This window comes from Propithecus coquereli, unplaced genomic scaffold (genome assembly GCF_000956105.1).
Source record: "Propithecus coquereli isolate 6110/MARCELLA unplaced genomic scaffold, Pcoq_1.0 Scaffold166, whole genome shotgun sequence".
Taxonomy (NCBI): Eukaryota; Metazoa; Chordata; class Mammalia; order Primates; family Indriidae; genus Propithecus; species Propithecus coquereli.
Window position 1 is genome coordinate 4,199,083 of NW_012141191.1, and position 20,849 is coordinate 4,219,931.

Sequence of the window (20,849 nt, forward strand, 5' to 3'; positions counted from 1 at the left end):
TCCCAGAGAGCTAGGATTACAGGCGTGAATTCAAGAGAATTTTTATCACAAACTTGTAACATGTACTGAGTATATACGGTAAGCCAGGTGCTACACTTGCAGAAAAGTATAAGGAATGAGCTTTGGCCTTTGAGACATTTCAAGCCTAGCCGGGGAGATGGAGCACAACCCTAAAGGAGACAGGGGTCAGAATTAACAAACTAAAGTCTAATGACCATTTACAACATTGCTTCCATGGGAAAACTCACTGAAATATAAATATACTTTTGTTACACAAATGAATCTTAATATGAGGATGACCAGTACAGTTTATCAAATAATCCCAAGTGACTAGAGATCATCTGCTTTATTTAATCCTCAATGCCATATTTGGCAGGCATTGTGATGAAACTGGATACTTCCTCCAAAATAAGGCAGAATTTAAGAAAACAGCTAAGTACACAAAAGTCACCAAAGACAGATTCCTTGGAGATGTGATCTTTCTCTTTTTATCATCAGACAGTTTATTATTGCTTTGTTCAGGTACTTATTCTAATGAACATTTACTAAGCGCCTACTGAGAACCAGGCGTGTAGATATAAAGACAGATTAAGGCTTGATTCTCAGGTTCCAGAATCCACACATGGAAAAACAACACAGGATATTAAGTCCCATGAGAGAGGTGAGCACAGGATGCATGGCGAACCACCGCACGGTGGGCTTGGGGAAACGGATACCCGGGTAGTCCTGGGAAGAGCAGGGGAGGGCCGGGTGAAGGAGAGAGGGCAGGAAGGGTCCAGCAGAGTGAGCCTTTCACCAAAGGACCAAAACCTTTAGAGAACATGTACAGTAGATCAGAACAGCTGCAGAACGGGAGCTGCTTCAGGGGAGGGGAGAGAGAATGCTGGAGAGAGAAGCTGAAGGAGGCATCTGGAGATGGTGGCAAAGACCATATCAGGAAGGATCTTAATGTTCCAAGCTAGGAAGCATCAGCTCTAGCCAGAGGATCGTAAGTCTTCTGATCAGAGGACCAGTCTGGCAGCAGTGCTGGGACATGCTGGGAGTCAATGATACTGCAAACCAGAAAAGAGGCTACTGCAAAACTCCAGGTGATGAGTAAGTAGGGTCCCAATAAGGCAGAGGCTGTGCCTATGGTGAGCAGGGGGCAGACCCAAGAGTTATTTGGGAGACAGACTGGATGGGACATGGTGATTTACTACATGCCAGGAAAGAGGGAGAGGAAGGAGGAAAGGGTAGCTTAAGGTACTGATTTGGGCAATTGACTGCACGATGCTCGTGTTCCCTGGCTCAGGGAAGACAGGTAGAGGGGCAGGCTTGGGGATGATGACAGGGTACCAGGGGAGAGCAGTTCTCAAACAGGGTATTCACCCCAGCTTGTCTGTCATGTGGGGGCCAGAGGGCACAGTTTGAATAAATCCTGCTTTCTGCTTTTGATAGCAAGTGACCTGTGATGTTTTTATTGTGCCCACTCTTTCCCTGGGCCAAATTCCCTTGTGGATGAGGACAGCTGTCACAGCAGGAACACAGAGGCTGAGGCCAACAGACAGGAAATGCTTCAAGAAAGGGGACCGATTATTTCCGCATCCACTTCCCCATGTACAGCCAATAGGGAACAGCAGCACAGGGCTGGGAGAGAACCCAAGGTCCAGATCCCTGCTTCTGGAAAGAGCCCTTTGTTTGAATCCTGTGGGGGAACGGGGCTCAGCCGGGTGGAAACACAAAACAAGACCAGTTTTCTAGAATAGTTCTGAGTGGCCAATGTGCTACATGGAGGAGTTGGGCAGGGATGGGGATGAACCACCCTGAGGGGCAGCCTTATCCATAAGGGCCCAAGGCTGGTCTGGGAAGCCAGGCAAAGGGACTTGGGCGCTGCTGCAGGGATGGTGGGAGAAGATGGCGTGTGTCAAGAGAGCTCATGGTAGGACAAGGCTGTTCAGATGCAGAGTGCAGAAGCAGAGCTCTGACTGGGAGTAGTCCATGGGGAGGATGGAGCAGCGTGGCCAGGCTGGCTTACTGTGTCGTGCAAGAATCCCCTGGCCAGCACTCACCCTAAGGGACGTGGAATCCTGGGGTCAGAGGTGTCAAGCCAAAATATGAAAGAAGAGATTGGAGGGGTGGGCAAGAAGCAAGGGGGGTTAATGAGAGTTTAGGAGGCTTATTGTTTCTGTCTGGGAACGACAGGAAAGCTGGGGTCCAAAGGTCTGGGACTCCTGGATTTGCCACTTCTAAGCCTTTAAGAGGTCCCTGGCACCACCAGAAAGGGTCTTCTGACATTGTTTGGCTATTTTCCTCTCCTACCTCACATGCTCTTCCTTCCTTCCTACCTTCCTATTAACTGCTGGAACACAAAACTGCTTGAGTTCCTGGAACACGTCATGCTGTTTCACACCTGGCTTTTGTTGCTCTCTTTCCTGGAAATATGCTTCTACTGCTTTGCCTACCTGGAGAACTTACCTTACAAAGGGATACTTAATAGGATTACTCTTCGAGCTATGATGTCACCTACTCTGACCCGCACAATGTACGATTACCATTGCACATAATACATTGTATGGCAATTGATCGAAAATGGAGGTCATTCACCTCATGCTTGGCAAGTAGCGTGCTTGCACTATGTGTCTGATAAGTGAATGAAAGGACGTTTCCTGATATAGGTCTAGTTCACCTTTCTCTGTCTGGGGTGCTGCCACAGCAATACATTCCCCTGTTTGTTTCTAGAGCCTCAGCAGTACCGCCTCTCATAGAGGAATTTTAACAGCAGAGATTCCTGATTGGTGCTGCCACCAGCCTCGGATGACCTTGCAGCCTCCCTGGATCCCTACAGCCCCTCAGCCAGCACCGAAGCTCAGCTCTGCAAAGCGAGGGGGATATCAGGGCAATGCCAAGCACACACCCTATTCCTGCTATCCAGGAAGTTGGTCCTTCAGAGGATGTCGTGAAGAAAGAGAGAGGTGACCCTAGGAAGGGGGGTCTCAGCCTGGCAGGAGGGGAAGGCGGAGGGAGGATGGGCTCTAAGGGATTCATGAACCATTGCGTGGATGGTCATTTTGCTGGGAGGACAGTTCACAGCACTCATCAGGTTTGCAGAGAGGCCCATGACTATTAAATATTAAGCAAGTCCAGACACATGCCTTGCTCGAGGCATCTCTGCCCAGACAACCAGCTGCCGACTCCAGATCACAGAAGACTTGGTTATGGTCAAGGCAGAGCAGAGAAGGGAGTTGGGTTTCCACATAACTTGGCATTTACGTGCTCCCAAACCACCCCTAGAAAAGCCTTTTTGAAGGCGAATGTGTGAAATTTAAAGAAGTTCCATGATCTGTGTCTTGCATAACATCAAGTGCAAAGAGTGACAAGGAGGTAGCCTCGGGATACCTCTACACTGACCTTTATGATTCTTAAAGCAACAAATCTGCCAAAAAATAAAAAATAAAAAGACAAATCTCCAGGGTCTCATTCCAGATGAAAAGTCATTTTTGACCTCGTTCTCTCAGTATTAGGCTCAGGAAATGGTAATAAACAGACAAATCCTGTGTAATGGCTTTTTTACATTTGACCTTTTTTTTTTTTCCTGGCCCAGAATCATGTGGTGTAGGACGGCGGCAGAAAAGGCTTTCCATATTAAAGAGGCAAGAACCGCGCACACACAAAGAGAAAGCAAATCTAAAAGGAGACGGGCTCATACCAAACTCTGGGGAATTGAGAGGCACTTTTCACCCACATCCTGTAAGGGTGGAAAAAACACAGGAAAAACATTTCTACTAAAATATGTATGTTTTGGGTTTTTTTTTTTCTTTCTTTCTCTTTTTTTTTTTTAAAGAAAAACATGAATCACTCAAATCCACCCCGATATCTGAATAGCTCTGCCGGATATTTTTTTAGCTTGGTTCCCACTGTTCCTTCCTTGACTTCTGAAAAGATAATTTTAAAAAAACCCTCAGAGTGAATCTTTAAATTTCAGTGTTTCAGATCACATGCTTTGTACCCAAACAGATGTGGGCTCTGTCATTGACTCGCTCAGTAATGCTAGACAAGTTTCTGAACCTCTCAGAGAACCCAATTCTTCAGCAATTAAAATGAGAGACTGAATAGGTCTGATTTCAAAGGGTTGCTGAGAGAATTAAATGAAATGATGCATTAAAAAATCTTAGACTAGCCTGGCACACTGTAAGCATTCGATAAATGGTAGCTAAGGAAGAAGAGCTATGAAATAACATCTCTGTCAAGGCAGAAAGCAAGTCCAAGGACACATTTTCATGCATGATCATAAATGTTATAACAGGTAGAAAGAAAAAAAAAAGAAGCCCAAAACAGAAATACTGTGTTCCTCAGTGAGGATTCCTTACTTTAGACATTAGAGGGGATGGTTAGACTGTCTTCCTTACCTTCACGTGAGTTCAGGTCTGGCAGAGAAATGTCCCCCGCCCCTGCAATAATGTGGGTCATCTGTCCAGGCCCCTGGAAGGCCCAGAAAACCACAGCCTGGAAGGCACGTCCCAGTCACCAGACCCTGTGAGTCCCCAGAAAGCCCTGGCCAGGCCTGGGCCCAACCCTGTGCCAAGCTGCTTTCTGCCCTCCTTCACTAAGCTCAACTTAGCTGAGTAGCCTGGACAGTTCTCCCACGTTCGTCTGGGCCAGAAAATGATATTCCTGAAGATTTGTTAAACAAGTTACCATTATCCTTCAGAAGCTATTAGAGTTGCATTTTTATCTTTTTCTCTAAAAGGATTTTTTTTACCTACTTTCACCATGTCAGAAGAGTCTTCCCCGGGTTTTAGCCTTAGTTGTTTGCTTGTTTAAAAGCATTGCAGGTTGGGGGAATTCATCCTTACTTTTAACAATCATTCCGGCTAAGTTTTTGCATGGATTGGTCTTTGCTCTAACTGTGGCAAGCCTCATTCCTGATTGCCTCTTACTCAGATCATACAAAACAATTTCAGCAAATGTGCTGTTGACATCATGGACCTCCAGGAAGCCATTTATGAATCTCAAGTACATTTTCTCTAAACTTGTCTCCCTAGTCGGAATCTTACTTCTTCCAAGATTTGTATATGGCTTTTCTTGCTAATCACAGCGTTAAACCTAAATTCTGTGTCTTTCTAGCTGAACGATCTTTTCCACAGGAAAGCAGAAAAAGAAAACAAAGCTTTCTTATTGCATTTTATCAAAGCAAGATGACTTAGCTTATTAATAAAATCAACAGAGATGTAAGTTAAGAGACTCTAGATAATTCCCGCATCATCTACCCATTCCTTCACTATCGAGGAAGCATGGCTTAGCACCAGGATTGGGAAAGATGAGATTCCACGTGTCCATTTTGGACACTCCTTATCTCTATGCTTTCGATAAGGGTCAGCAAAGCATACATGATCACAGATGACGTTTCAAAAGAAATCACAGCAACGACACATCCTTACCCGGCAGTCTCTCTGAAGTGTTTTCATAAGTGCATTGTACGTTTCTGTATCAAAATACAACCCTTCGTGCATGTCTTGCAGGAAATCTAAGTCCTTAAACGTGGGGTTGGATTTCTCTCTCTCTTTTCGGGACGCTCTTCGCTTATACGTTGAGCCTTTCAAGTCATAAGTAAAGTGCATTCTCATGAAGCGTGGCAAAACGTTGTTCATCACCACAATCCTGATATTAATGCCCCCTGACTGCATGCAATACAGTCCATAAAATTTTGGCAAAAGAGTCCTTGGATTCTGGTTTAAATTCTAGAAGCAAACAAACAAGATATTTATAACATCCAATTTTTACAAAATAATGCTCCACAAAAGATAAATTTTCATGCTGATAGAGTAATTAAAAATGGGATGTGATTATCTTTATTCATGTCCGTCACTAAAATTTTTGCTGTTTCTGCTTAATGGAACAGCAACTCTTAAGTCTGCTTACTGGAACAGAAACTTTACCATTCTAAACACAGAGCAGTAAAAGTGACTGGACTGAAAATGGACACCGTGCTCCAAATTAGCTCCAAGGAAAAACAGGCAAAGAATTGTTGGGTGCCATGAGTGACTATACTTCTAGGTAGCTAAAGAGAAGATTGATTGCTGGAGTAGAAGGGATGAACATTTTAAAATTTTAATAGCTCCTGCAAACTGTCTTCCAAAATGATAGATTAATTTACAACCACACTGTGTAAGATGACACATTTCCCATCACTCTTACCCATCCTGAATATTATCAAACTTTAAAATCTTTGTAAACATGATTGGTGAAAAACAGAAACTTATTTTTAAAAATTTGAATAACACTGATTATTATAGAAGCTTAATACTTTTGATGTATTTTTAGCCACTGAAAAGACAATTTTGTGTTAAGATCCTTTGTTCATTTTTCTATACATTTTTGTCATTGTTGGTATTCTTGATATAGTCTGGAATTGAATATTTATCATTTCCTTCTTTTATAGGGGCTAAATATTTTCCCCAGTATGTTGTCTTTTTTATTATTATAAAAATAAGGAATACATGCCTATTTTTGTTCCACTTTAAAAGTAGGTAAGAAATTAAAATAGTTTACTAAAGAGTATATATACAATGAAATTCTTTCTGCTATCCCTGAATCTTTCCCCAATTCCCAACATTTGAGGAAACTACTGTTCTCATGTTCTTTATATCATTCCAGAAATATTCTATGTACTTATATTAATTTTGTGTCTGATATTTTTTGTTATATATTTCGTCTTTTGATGTAGTCACATTTATGAACTTGTTTCTTCTGGTTTTTTGTTTTTTTTGCTTTTGGTTTAACAAAGTTTTTTATACCCCACAGTTATAAACTTATATTTTCTTTCAATTTTTTTAATAGTTTTGGGTCATCACATTTGGTCTTTACTCCATATGGAATTAATTTTTTGTGTGTGTGAAGTATCTGAAATAGGGAATTTAGTTTTCTCTTAAACGGATGGCCGTTTATTGAATAGTCTGATTTTTCCCAGTTGAGTGTAAATGTCCCTGATGTCAATACAAGTTGACAAATACAAACGGGTCTATTTCTGGACACTTTATTTGACTCAATTGATCCATTTGTCCAGAACTGTACTAATACCACCTCTTTAACATTAGTCATAGCCTTATGGATTTTTGGTATTTGCTATAGCAGGCCCACCATTTTTCTTCTCTTTCAAAAATATTTAGTCCATTCTTACAACCTTTCTGTTTGAATGTTCATTTTTAAAAACGTTCTTAAAATGATACTTGCTTTCTTTTCCAAATGAATCAGCTCTGTCAAGTTCTGAGAAAAATCTTTGATTGGAATTAGACTGGATTTATCAGTTGATTTGGGGGTAATTGAAATCTTTACAATACTGAGTTCAGGAACAATCCATATCTCTTCATCATTTCAGATCTGTTCTATGTATTTCAATAACATTTTGTAGTTTCCTTCACATTGGCTTTGTAACATTTGTTTTTATAGACTCAAGTATTTTAGTGTTTTTCTTGCCATTACAAAAATTCTTTCTGAATTGATTATTGTTCATATGTTATGCTTACTATAATTTGTTTTCCCAGTGAGAATTATAGTACTCATATGTAATTTATTTATATTATTTTTCTAATAATGTTTATCATAAATTATTGTCATCATGAACAGGATCTATTTCTTTCCCTTACATTCTCCAGCTCTATGTCATCTATGTAATGGAATACAATGGACTTTGTAGATTTAGCTTATATCCTGAAAATCTCCTGGACTCATGTTCTCTCTAGAACTTACTGGTTTATTTTCTTGAAGTTTTATTCATTTTCAGTCGTGTCATTTACAGAGAATAGTGCTTATACTTTTCTTCTGTTTCATTTTGTGTTCAAAAAGTCACTACCAGAATTTCTATCAAAGGCATTGGCAAGTACCATTGATGGAGGGTATCCTTGCCTCTTCCTATATTTCCAGGGAAAGGACTCGTTTTTCTCCATGAGATACTATGTGAACTCTTGGAGACTGATAAATGTACAATATGTGTGTGTTCCTTTATTTACTTATTGTGTTAAAAAACTTCCCTGCCAATTTTTAGAATTTTAATTAGGTGAAGATGTTGAATTTTAAGGGCCTTAGTTTCTCCTCAACATCTGTTTGGATAACCACATGATTTCCACATTTTTTTCTTGTTAATAGGATGAATTATATTGTTTGTTATTCTAGCTTACATGAATGGGATAAAACTACTTATTCAACTACATTTTAAAATGTTAGTTAATTTTAATTAAATTTAAATAGTCATATACGGCTAATGGTTACCAGATTAGACAATGCAGTTCTATAACAAGGAACTAATATATGTAAGCTTAGAATAATAGAAGTTTAAGATTTACTGATTTAGCAGATTATCAAAGAGGATGATGTCAATTTGATCCCAATTTTAGATTATTTTAAAATGTGTATATGAACAGAATATATCTGAAAGCATATATACCAAATTTTAGTAATACGTATCTCTGGGAAAGAAATTACAGTTGGTTACATTTTTCTCTTTTGCTTTTTTTTTTTTTTTTTCCTGAGACAGGGTCTCACTCTGTCACCTGGGCTAGAGTACAGTGGTATCATCATAGCTCGCTGTAACCTCAAATTCCTGAGCTCAAGTGATCCTCCTGTCTCAGCCTCCCAAGTAGCTGGGACTACAGGCATACGCCACCACACCTGGCTAATTTTTCCATGTTTTTTTAGAGATGGGGTCTAGCTCTTGCTCAGATTGGTCTTGAACTCCTGGCCTCAAGCAATCCTCCTACCTTAGCCTCCCAAGGTGCTAAGATTACAGGCATGAGCCAACTTGCCCCACCTTCTTTTGCTTTTCTATATTTTCCATTTTCTCTAAAGAAAAGAAAACACTTGTTCAAGATCAACATCTTTTGAAATCTGCCCGCTGGCCACTAAGATTTTTATTTAGATTTTAATTGCCATACTTGTATATGAGATTAATTTACAGTATTTAATGCTGTCTCTAGCAGATTTTGAAATTAAAATAATATTTTTACATACAAATGAGTTGTGTGATATCTCATCAATTTTTTTTTTTTTGAAACAAAGATGACAGTTATCACCTCTTATCGGAAGTGAATGGCAGAACTGGAGCTTTGGAAATCCAACAGCTTCATGTAGCCATCCCAATCACAGAAAATTATTAACTGTTATGAAAGTACAATGAAACCAGAGGTATGAAAACGACAGGACTACTTAGGAAAAGTGTTAATTTCTTTAAAAATTTGGACTAGATGTATAGTAAATCCATCTGGGTTAAGTTACTATTTCTTGTCTTGAAAACATTACACAAAAGGTGATTATTTTCATGTTATCATATTTAAGCTATGAAATCCTAAATTCTGAAGTGTACTAGCTAAGAATAGCTCATAGCGAACACACATATGTATTAGTGCAGGGGTTGAAAATGCAGCCCCTGGAACCCTACCGCTGTGCAGCCCCAGCTCTGCAGCTGTCTAGCTGAATAACACTTGGCAAATTACTCAATTTATCTTTGCCTCAATTATCTCATCTATAAAATGGTGATGACTGTAGTATCCAAGGTTGCTGTGCAGATTGAATGAGTTAATGAATGCAATACTCACAATCTTGCTTAACGCATAGTAAGCAATCAATGATGGTTAACCATGCATATTATTACCAGGTACTGAGTGCAAAGACCTTTGCAATGCATCGCTTCCTTTCCTCTTCCCTTACTCTATATCACGTATCCTTCCTTTATCACAACAACAAATAGGTGTTTCCCAGCTTTTAAAGACTGAGGGAACTAAGGCTCAGCAGTTATGTTGCTTATACGGGTCGCACAGTTAGTTGATGGCTGGGCTGGGATTTGGGCCCAGGATTGTGGATTCAACAACTATGCTCTACCATTCAGTTCTAGTTTCCTTTTAAAAATCTAATTAATGAATGTCATAGCATCATCTAAATGCAAAATACAGTTCACCAAAGAGAAAGAAACATGCCAAAGAGGCATTGGAAAAAACAGAAAAAAGAACTGCTTAGGGAAAGTAATTAAACCTAAAGTATTAGCTTTAATGATGTGCAGTTCTTACCATGTAATAGCCTGGCAGTAACTTCTGGAGGAACTCAGCTTCTTTATGCTGAACTGTTTTGATGATAAATTCATCATCACTGGTCACAAAAAACAAAGATCCGCTGGCTCCAGGGTTGGACAGCTCTATTAGAGGTTCACTGCAGATGGAATACTAAAAGAGTAAATAAATAAACATTTAAAAATATACTTGACGTATAGGATGCTTCCAAGGAGGGCAATCCCAACATTACATGTCTTGGCCATTTTGAAGCAGGAAGCCCTCTCTACGAGCTTTCCAAAGAGGCTCTAGATATACTATGAAGGCTCTCTGTGAGATTTCTAAAGACTTAATTGGTCTGTTTGTCTTAATAATTCTGTGATGGAAAACAGACATGCCGTCCCCACTTCCAGTGTCACAGGATAGAATCATGAACCATCCCATCTGTCCAATGAGTTAATTCGAACAGTAATGTTGACTAAGGTGCTTTGTTTCCAGTACGTGCTCACAAAAATAACAATTGAAGATGTGATCCCCCACATTGTGTATCTATCAATTTAACACCAACCCCTGTTCTCTTTTCACTATTTATTTTCCCAGGAGGTGTCATCCACTCATGGTTTCAACAATACAGATGACTCTAACATCTGTATCTCCAGCCCAGATCTCTCTCTAGGGCTCCAGACCTGTTCATCAAACATTTTAATAGACATTTTTACTTGGTTATACCACAAACATTTCACATGCAACAAGTTCACGATCAAATTCATCTCAGGGCTATGGTTAGCCCACGTGGTGCCTTTGTGGTAATTAGAAAGATGCATCCCTTTATCCCGGCAGATGCAGCTCTGGGGCAACATACAAGGTTGGTGAGTAGAAGAAGGGCTGGATTCTAGTCTCCATTCCTTCCCCTCAGTCATGTAGGAATGCTTGGGCAGTGCCCACCCTGCACAACTGTACATGGTGACTCTAGATCATCTGTTCCTATCCTCTACCTTCCTCTACTTTTCTCTATCTTAAAGAATGTGTGTTCCCCATTCCAGAATCCTGGGCATCATCCTTGACTCCTCACATTTCCTCACCTTTCCCATCCAGACTGTTGATTCTGCCTGCCCCTTTCATGCCACCCCTTCTGCCAACACCCTAAGCTCAATGGTTTCATCAGTTCATGCCTGGATTATTACAATAAGTGCTTGGTCTCAACTGTCCACTCTCATCCCCTCCAGTACATCACCAGGAAGCCAAGGACCTTCCTCAAATGCAAATCTGATCAGGCCCTTCTGTGCCTTCACATCTTTCGGTGGCTCCTAACACAGTCTTCTTCTTCTTCTTTTTTTTTTTTTATTTCAGCATATTATGGGGGTACAGGTGTTTAGGTTACATATGTTGCCCTTGCCCCCCACCCCAAGTCCGAGTTTCAAGTGTGTCCATCCCCGGATAGTGCGCATCGCACTCTTTGTGTATGCATCTACTCGTCCCCTCCTCCCCCCTACCCCCTGCCCGACATCCAATAAATGTTATTCTTATATGTGCACTTATGTTAACACAGTTTTCAAGGCCACGAATGACCTGGCCGCCTCCTCAGCCCTCTCTCTCATGGCTTCCCTCTATAAACTTTAGCTCTAGCCACAGAGAGTGACTTCCTATGTTCTCAACGTGCCACACACTCTCCACTCCCGGGCTTTTGCATTTTCCTCTGTCTGAAACAATCCCCATTCTACTTTCACCTGTTTAACTACCACACCTTCCTGTATTCAATCAACATTTAAATGATAGCTGCTGAGCATCTGCTGTGTCCCAGGCGCTCATGAAGCTTGCATCCCAGGAGGAGGAAACGGGCAGTAAACAAGTAAACAAATGATCCATCAGACTGCGGTAAGTGCTGTGGAGAAAGATGAATCGCTGAGAGAGAGGCAGAGAGCGAGGGCGGTTACTGAAGTCTGTGCTGGGAAGGCGGCATCAGCGCAGAGGCTGAGGAGACGCAACACACCGTGCGGCTGTCTGGGGGAAAGGGCATTTCAGGAAGGGGGAAGGGCAAATGCAAAGGCCTGAGCCCTGGGGGTTCAAGACGCTGCAAGGAGGCCAGGGGCCGGAGCAGAGGGGGCCAGGAGGAGCACTGAGAGGGCGAGGCTGAGAGGGTCGGGAGGGCAAGACCTTGCAGGGCCCTGCAGGCCAGTGTAGGGACTTTGGCCTTGTCTCTAAGGGAGCTGAAAAGCCACTGGAGGGTCTGGAGTGGACATCACTCTGTCTGTTGGGGACAGAACCCACTGTAGGAGGACAAGAGGAAGACACAAGGAGCATAATTCAGAGGCCGTTACAAGGGCTTTAGCCTTGTGTCTGCGGGGACAGCACTTGCCCTGAGAAACTCTTCCTGGTTCCATGAGTCTAGATCAATTGCTTCCTGGCCCTGGATGTTCTCGTCACAGGAGTTACCACAAAATCCTGCAACTGCCTGTTTCCTTTTCCCGAGTTCCTTCTAAACTGCAAATTCTGTGTAGGGAGAAACTATGAGCATCTTATACCCTGATACGGTCCTGGGACCTGTGCCTTGCACAGACATAGCAAGCGCTCAGTGAGTTTTTGTCAGATAAGTGGCTGAACTCCACCAACAACTGAAGGGCTGTAATCTCGCTAAAAATGCTAAAAACCAGCAGAGAAGTCAATTTTTGGTGGTTAAGGTCAGTATTTATTACTAATAACTCACACGACTGACTAGAGAAAAAGTAGGGGGCAGAGGAAGAGGTAAGGAGGCTAACGCAGGTGTGAGGTCAGCGCCAGCCTGGCAAAAGCAGGGGCTTAAAGAACCTTATCTTTTTTCATTGTTTATTTTTCTATTTTTAAATTTTTAATTGACAAATAATAACTGTGTACATTTATGGGGTACGATGTGATGTTTCAATAATGTATACACTGTGGAATGATCAAGTCTGGCTAATTAACATATCCATCACCTTACACAAATTTCTTTGTGGTGAGAATATTTAAAATCCATTCTTTTTAGCAATTTAGAAGTATACATTATGGTCACCTTGCTTTGCAATAGATTGCCAGAACTTATTCCTCCCCATCTAACAGACTTTGTACCCTTTGACCAACATTTTCTCCTTTCCCTGCCCACTTACTCCCCACTCAGCCTCTGGTAGTCACCATTCCATTCACTACTTCTATGAGCTTGACGCGTTCCGATTCCATGTAAGCGAGATCATGCTGTATTGGTCTTTCTGTGCCTGGCTTATTTCACTTAACATGTCTTTGAGATTGATCCACATTATCACAAATGACAGGATTTCTTTCTTTCTTTCTAAAGGCTGAATAGTATTCTGTGTGTATTGTACCACATTTAAAAAAATCCATTTATCTGTTGATGAGCACTTAGGTTGTTTCCATCTTTACTATCATGAATAATGCTATTAATATAATGAACATGGCAATGCACCTATCTCTTTGACATACTGATTTTAATTCCTTTGGACACAGACCCAGTAGTGGGATTGCTGGATCATGTGGTAGCTCTATTTTTAGTTTTTTGAGGAACCTCCATACTGTTTTCCAAAATGGTTGTACTAATTTACATTCCCACCAACAGTGTAAGAAGGTTCCCCTTTCTCCACTTCCTCACCAACACTTGTTGTCTTTCAACTTTTTGATAATAGTCATTCTAACAGGTGTGAGGTGATAGCTCGTTGTGGCTTTAATTTGCATTTCCCTGATGATTAGTGATATTAAGCAATTTTTTCATTTATCATTTATCATACAAATGTATGTCTTCTTTTGAGAAATGTCTATTCAGTTCCTTTGTCCATTTTTTAATAGGGTTATTTGTTGTTATTGAGTAGTTTGAGTTCCTTGTATATTTTGGATATTAACCTCTTATCTGATGTATGATTTGCAGATATTTTCTCCCAATCCGTGGGTTGTTTCCTCACTCTGTTAATTGCTTGCCTTGCTGTGCAGAACCTTTTTAGTTTGACGCAATATCATTTGTCTATTCTTGTTTTTGTTGCCTGTGCTTTTGGGGTCATATCCAAGAACATGATCATTGCCCAGACCAACCTCATGCAGCTTTCCCCCTATATTTTCTTCTAGTAGTTTTATAGGTTCTGGCCTTACATTTAAGTCTTTAATCCATTTTGACTTGATTCTTATGTATGGTGTGAGATAAGGGTCCAGTTTTCTTCTTTTGCATGTGGGTAGCCAGGTTCCCCAGCACCATTTACTGAAGAAACTGTCCTTTCCCCATTGTGTGTTCTTGGCACCTTCGTTGAAAATCAATTGATGATAAATGGGTGGGTTTATTTCTGGGCTCTCTATCCTATTCCATTGGTCAATGTGTCTGTTTTTATGCCAGTACCATGCTGTTTTGATTACTATAGCTTTGTAAAATAAAGAACTGTGTCTTGAGGATATAGGCATCTGAAAACACTAAGGCTGAAAACCTTCCAAACTGTTTGTTCTAGGCTTGTGAATATTTAAGTCATACAAAAATCTGAAAGGAAGGCTAGTAAAAGGAGAGGGAGAGGAGGCAGAGAGAAACTAGGAGAAATATGATTAAAAGACAGTTTCTAGATGCCACCTGTTACATTATCTTGCTTTTAGAAGAACTATGGATAAAGGAAACAAAGTTTTCCAAGAAAAGAAAGCAGCAAGTGTTTACTGGCAACTTCCACCTTTCACCTCCTCTTCTTTCTGCTAGCCTCTCTTCTTGACGCTGTCTTGCTAAGCAGCATTAAAGCCCAAGCCCTTACGGATGAGTTGAGGATAAGTTAGGAAAACAAAAATAGCTATTAGACTGCAAACAGGATGCCATAAAAACTAAGAGGAGGCAGAGAGCTCTTGCCCAGCCACGTGTGCAGACATGTATCCACGTGGAAGGGTGATTTATACAAAGGGCATGAGATTTGTGTCAGTTGTTAGTTATGTGACCCTGAGTAAGGAGTTTAGCATCTTGGAGTCTTAGGAGCCTTATCTCTAAAACAGAAACAATATCCACCTGATTTTAGCTAAAAGTTTTTAAAGTGAATGCTTCTGAAACCCTGACAAAGAGTGACCACTCAAATGCAGGTGAGAGAGGCACATGGCCTGCAATATACCCATTCCACAGGCAAGTAGGGAAGAGCTGGCGCTGTCCTAGGATGCACTGAGGTTTTCAGCCTAATGCCTGTGACAACAGGGTTACCCAAAGAGACACTAAGACATTCTGAGTGAAGCAAGAAAAAAGTTGGGTCTGTCATATGATAATAAATTTGAGACCCTAGAAAATAAAGGTGTGGATCCCAAACTCTTATAAAAAGTGAAGGCAGACCCCAGACTCTTTAAAAATTCTCATTATTTGTTCGATGGTATTTGAATTCCTGATATAGAACTTTCTTACAGGTAGGAGTAATTGTTGTGAAAATACAAAAACAACAAAGGATGCAGAAATTAGAGCTGCAAATAGAGAAATTAGGGCATGATCCAGGAAGAGCTGTCTAGAAAAACTGGATTTGGACCTGAACATCTGCTCCCAATCAAAGTCTCAAATTCTTCTATAAGAAGTGACACACTACAGAGACTATTTCATCAGTTACTAAATTGTCAAATACTCCTTTAGCATATAATTTATAAATTAATAAAAATGGAATAAAAATCGTTTTGACTCACTTTAATAACCTCCTGGGAGCTACTAAGCACAGCATCAATGTGCACTAAACTGTGACGGTGACACTGAACAGGAACGTCACCATTACCCTCTAGAATGCTATGGCTTCTCACTCTGCAACTTGGTTACCACATTCTCTTCTAAGCAACCCTCTTTGAAATGTTGCCTTTTAAGAGCAAACGAAGAGGAGAGATGGGAACATTTTAATTAGTCATGATCAACAAGCCCCCGTGTGTGCTCCTGGGTTTTATGCACATTCCAGGCACTTGTCATCTGTGCAAGCTGTTCGAATGCATTCATTTTCTCGCTTCTATTTCCTGCAGGGCCTCCCCGCTGTACCCGCTGCAAAGAAAGCAAAGCACAGCCCAGCTGGGCCCTGCTGACGCAAATGAACAATGTAAACTTGCGCCCCGTGGTGGAGATAATTTTACCTGCTGTTTCTCCCCACAGTGGTATAAAACATTCACTGTGCTCTTTTTCTTATTGGCACAGGTGAGCCTGAAAGGACTCACATAAATTACACTGGATTTTTGAATACCCGGGCACATGGTGGTGAAGGAAAGAATCAATAGCCTGTTGCCCAGGCAGAGATGCGAGTGCTCTGGGGCCCCTCAGTCTTGCCTCGGGAGGCGTTTGTCTAGAACGAATAAGGAAGCAGCAGTGTTCCCATTGGCGTGTGTGCAAAGCACCTTCTCCGTACTGTCTCACAGTCCAAATCATGTATGTTTCGACATGACACTTGTAATCAGCAGGCATGTGGTGAATTTTAATAGTATTGAAAACATAAACAGAATAATTCAGGCAGAAATCCACATGCAGCAGCACAAAACTAAGTAGAAATATACACACAGCACAGGTATTTAATAGCAAGCTATCTATGGAGTGACCAATGGCTAAGTAATGCTCCCCCAACCCCCAACTTAGATCAGTGCATTGTCACAAGTGCAGGTTTGAGTAGTACCAGTTTGACGGATGCCAAGATGTACTTTGTGATTTGCACTGTATCCTTTGTTTCTTCAGTTTCTCAAGAGATGTCTTATGTCATTTTTTGGGTACTTTATTTGGGCTTCACTCTTCCAAAATGTGCTTTGTTAGAGGGTTTGACCTCTTTGGGCTGTATTCCTCAGAATGGACAATCACAGTCAGATGGGATAAGGAGAGGCTACCTCAAGCCCGTATTTCATGAGCAGTCTGTGACTCGGTGGGCAGGAAGCATGAGGTTGGCTGGTGAAGGGCCTTCAAGCACCGGGGGAAGGATGGGGACACCACTGTGTGGCCTAGGCTCTGCTCGCACCAATGTGGGTAACCGCAGGCATCTCCCCTCACCGACCCCAGTTTCAGTGTCCTCACCTATAAAATGAAGGGCTGGGCTACAAAGTCCCTGAGGTTTCTTATATCTGACTCTCTGAAGCATGTGCCATGCAAAAGACCCTTTCCTCATCTACCACACTTCCGATCATTGGTGGGGTGCCCAGATAAGGCAGTTTGGAGCTGAGTTTCCAGAAGCTCCAAGACTTGTCAGGAAGCTGCCTCAGTCCTGGGCTGTAGGTGTCTCCAGCACAGGGGCAGGTGGATGGCCGCAGCTGTAGGAATCGGGCAGGCATGTGTAGCTAGGGCCACTGCCCTTGTTCTGCTTCTTGCCAGTCCCATAGATGTGTCTAGTCACTTAACTGTGTGCGTGGTGAATGAGGGAGGTGGAAAAACAGAATCAAACCAAAGCACACTTACCTACCTGGCTCTATCATTCCCCCACCTTTTGAATTATGTTTATATACACAAAAGTAAAGAGAATCGTGTAATTAACATCCATGTGTCTATCTTCCAGCTTCAACAATGATCAACTCATGGCCAAGCTTGTTTCTTCTGTACCTCCAACCACTTCCCTGCTCTGTTTCCCTCAGATTCTTCTCCCTCCCTGACCCTCCCTTTCCCTCCCTTCCTCTTCCTTCCCTCCTTCCTCCCCTCCTTCCTTTTCTTCTTGTCTTTTTTGTCTCTCAGTTTTTTTACAACAGTCTTATTGAGATATGTCACATACCATACCATTCACCTATTTAAATTGTACAATGTTTCCAGCTAATTTTTTTTAATTGACACCAATTATACATTTTTATGGTGTACAACATGATGTTTTGATCATTGAAGCTAATTAAAATATCCTTTACCTCACATATTTGTCATTTTTTTGTGGTGGGAAATTTAAAATCTACTCCCTTGTCAATTTTCAAGTATGCAATACATGGTTATTAGCTATAGTCACCATGTAGCTTGGGTCTCCTGTACTTGTAACTCCTGTCTAACTGAAATTTTGTATCCTTTGACCAACTCCACAGATTCTATTGAAGCAAATTCCAAACATCAGATCATTTCGTCCACAACTATTTCAGTATGTACCTCTAAAAGATAAGGACTCCCCTTTTAAAATAAGCACAATATCATCATCCCACCAAAAAAGTAATTTCTTAACACCATCAAATACATATTCAATCTTTGTATTTCCTTAATTTCTTATAATTTAGGAGCTTATTTATTTGAATTGTCCTATTAATGTTTAATAGGCCCTATCTATGTATGTTCCTGATCAAAACCCTCCCCTCTGGACATACTGGTCAACTCTAAGAACTTCTGAACATCTAATGTATTTACATCTCTGTCCCACAGTCTAGGCTACATTCCTTCCACCCCCAACATCTGTCCCTTCTTTTCTACCTATTAAAATCTCTTGTAATTTCTAAGGCACAGTTAAAACCACACGCTGCTCATAAGAAGACCTCCTATTCATCACCCCAACAGAGGGAAAGACCCTTCCTTCCTCTGAAATTCTAGAGTATTTCATGTTTTGCTCAGTTTTTTTATTTATTGCCTGGTAGTGTTGGTTGTATTTCTACATAAACAAATTATTGTTTCAATTTGATTCTAAGTTCTCTGAGTGTCAACACTTGTAGTTTTTTTTGAACCACCCTATAGCTACTAGCAAAGTATTTTAGATACAACAGGTGTTCAAAGTACTCAGTGATTGATTAATTTCCATTTTGGCAGGTACAGGGACCACGACTTTTGCTGTGAGGACCCATCAGCTCAGTCTCCTGTGCTCCTTTGTGACTACTCCCATCCCACTACGAAAATGATTTTTCCAGCTTAAAGACTCATTAGGAAACTTGTGTAAGCTGGGTGAGAAGTTGTTTGGAAAGTGATCTTCTCCAAAGAAAGCAATTTTGTGAGGCCAGAGCAAGTGAAAGAATGGGCTTCCAGCCTGTGGGGCAATGGACATGGGAGGGCTAAAGACAGACACCCATGTTGTCATGATGATTGGATCATGTCCTGAGATGCAAGTCTATCGCATCTCTTTGCTGGTAAGACGTACAAGGAAATTCAGAAGGTGTATACATGAAATTCTAATGTGTAGCAGAAAATGAGAGATCAACCTTGTTTTCCATAACATAATATCAAAACCCCACTGGGTTCCCCAAACACATTTCCTGAATGATGGCGACCCTCAGTAATTATAGAAGGGCCAGAAACCCAAGGATCTTCTCTCTCTCTCTCTCACACACACACACAACAAATGTGTCTGCTTGTGTTCTTGAGTTGGTAGTGATGGGTAGAGGCACCTAGAGTGGTGAAAGGTGGGGGGGGAGAGGGAGAGGGAGAGGGAGGGAGGGAGAGAGAGGGAGAGAGAGGGAGAGAGAGGAGAGAGAGAGAGAGAGAGAGAGAGGCGCGCGCGCGCACATGCATGAGCAATATGGACATGTACATTTAAGGGCAGCAAGAGGCCCAGGGACTTTCTACTTGGTCCTCACTGCTCTTTAGAGAGTTAGTCATGTGCCTTGAAGAACCAGTATTATCTCATCAGGCAGAAGTCATATGATTTTATTAGGGAACAATTAAAGTAGAGGATAGTTCATGGATTTTCATCAGCATAGAAGAGAATCAGCTTTGAACTTAATTATTTACATCTTACACAAATTATAAGATGCATTTTAAATACCCTTTGTTACCAGCGACCAGTGTTGCTATGCTTCCTCTGAAAAGCGTTACCCCAGAGTCTGGTGCAAGTCTTATTAAGATCATTCGGAACGGGATGAACAATAAATATTTAATGGTGTCCTTTCTACAGTTTCTTGAAAACCAATTTTGAAGAGCCCTGGGGTGTTAACAGTGATTGAATTATGAAACAAATCATTTTTTGCTTGCAACAGAAAGGAAGTTTCCTGGCTCTTTCAACAGGAATAAGATAAAACTGTGGGGTCACATCAGACTATTTCACAAAAAGGCTGCTGTGTTTGTACCTCCTATGTGCCAGAAGGAAGATGGAGAGACAAATCTGAGGATAAAATATGCCCTTGTACCAAATAAAAATATATTTAAAAAGAGCTTGCATGAAGAGATTCTGAGAACAAAATGATCCAGCTTCTTTAAAATGTTATTCAAATTTGTAGGTCAAGGTGAAATGGTTGTGGGCCAAGGCAGGTTTGAGATGAATGGTATAAATAAGGCAATTAAAATAGGGAGGCTTTCAAATAGAATCTAATCAGCAAAATTCACAGGAGTATTTAGAACTAATTATAATATATCTGTTAGAATAATTATCTGAAGTAGCAACCGATATCACAGTTATTTCAATATCAATTACCACAGCAGATTTTATAGCTATCAGTTAAAAGCTGCAGAATCAAATCAAATTTCCTGAAGCTAAACTTATAATCATCATAAAACTTGGAACTTTTACTATGCCCCAGAGCTTTATAAAATAAGAGACACAAGCCACTTGTCACTGTTGCTATGAGACAAATGTTTACATCACACATTTCTGTAGGAGGAAGGAAAATGATAGGTGCTTACCAAGTAATCATCAGGCTTGATACCAAAAAGTTCTCTGAAATATCGGAATGCTAAGGGAGCATATGTCTTAAATCTGAAGTCTGGGTAGTGATGTGCCGGGGTCAGATTGCTCCCTTCGCTGAAGTTAAAATATCAAAAAGAGAGAGAAAGAGAGAGAGGTAACATTAGCAAAGATAATTTTGACTTCAAATTCTAGCCCTATTAGTCCTGGGCCGATTTCACCTCTAGAAAAATCACTCCCTGCTGGTGGGTGTCTCAAAGCTCATGTCACAAAGGCCAATGGTCATCAGGTGAAAATAGATGCTGACTTGGGGAGGATCACTCCACACGGGTGGTACCTGCCAATCACAGTCTCCAGC

At 41.1% G+C, this 20,849-nt stretch overlaps 1 protein-coding gene across 2 annotated transcripts in view; it reads right to left on the reverse strand.

Moving 5' to 3' along the window:
* Positions 1-20,849, reverse strand: part of PIP5K1B (phosphatidylinositol-4-phosphate 5-kinase, type I, beta) — a 297,381-nt gene that overhangs the window by 97,986 nt on the left and 178,546 nt on the right. For both annotated transcript variants that reach the window (XM_012641625.1, XM_012641624.1), the window contains 3 exons: positions 20,491-20,608; positions 10,035-10,187; positions 5,418-5,717 (listed from right to left, as the gene is read on the reverse strand). In XM_012641625.1, the coding sequence (XP_012497079.1) occupies positions 5,418-5,717; positions 10,035-10,187; positions 20,491-20,608 (571 nt within the window). The remainder of the gene's footprint in view (positions 1-5,417; positions 5,718-10,034; positions 10,188-20,490; positions 20,609-20,849) is intronic.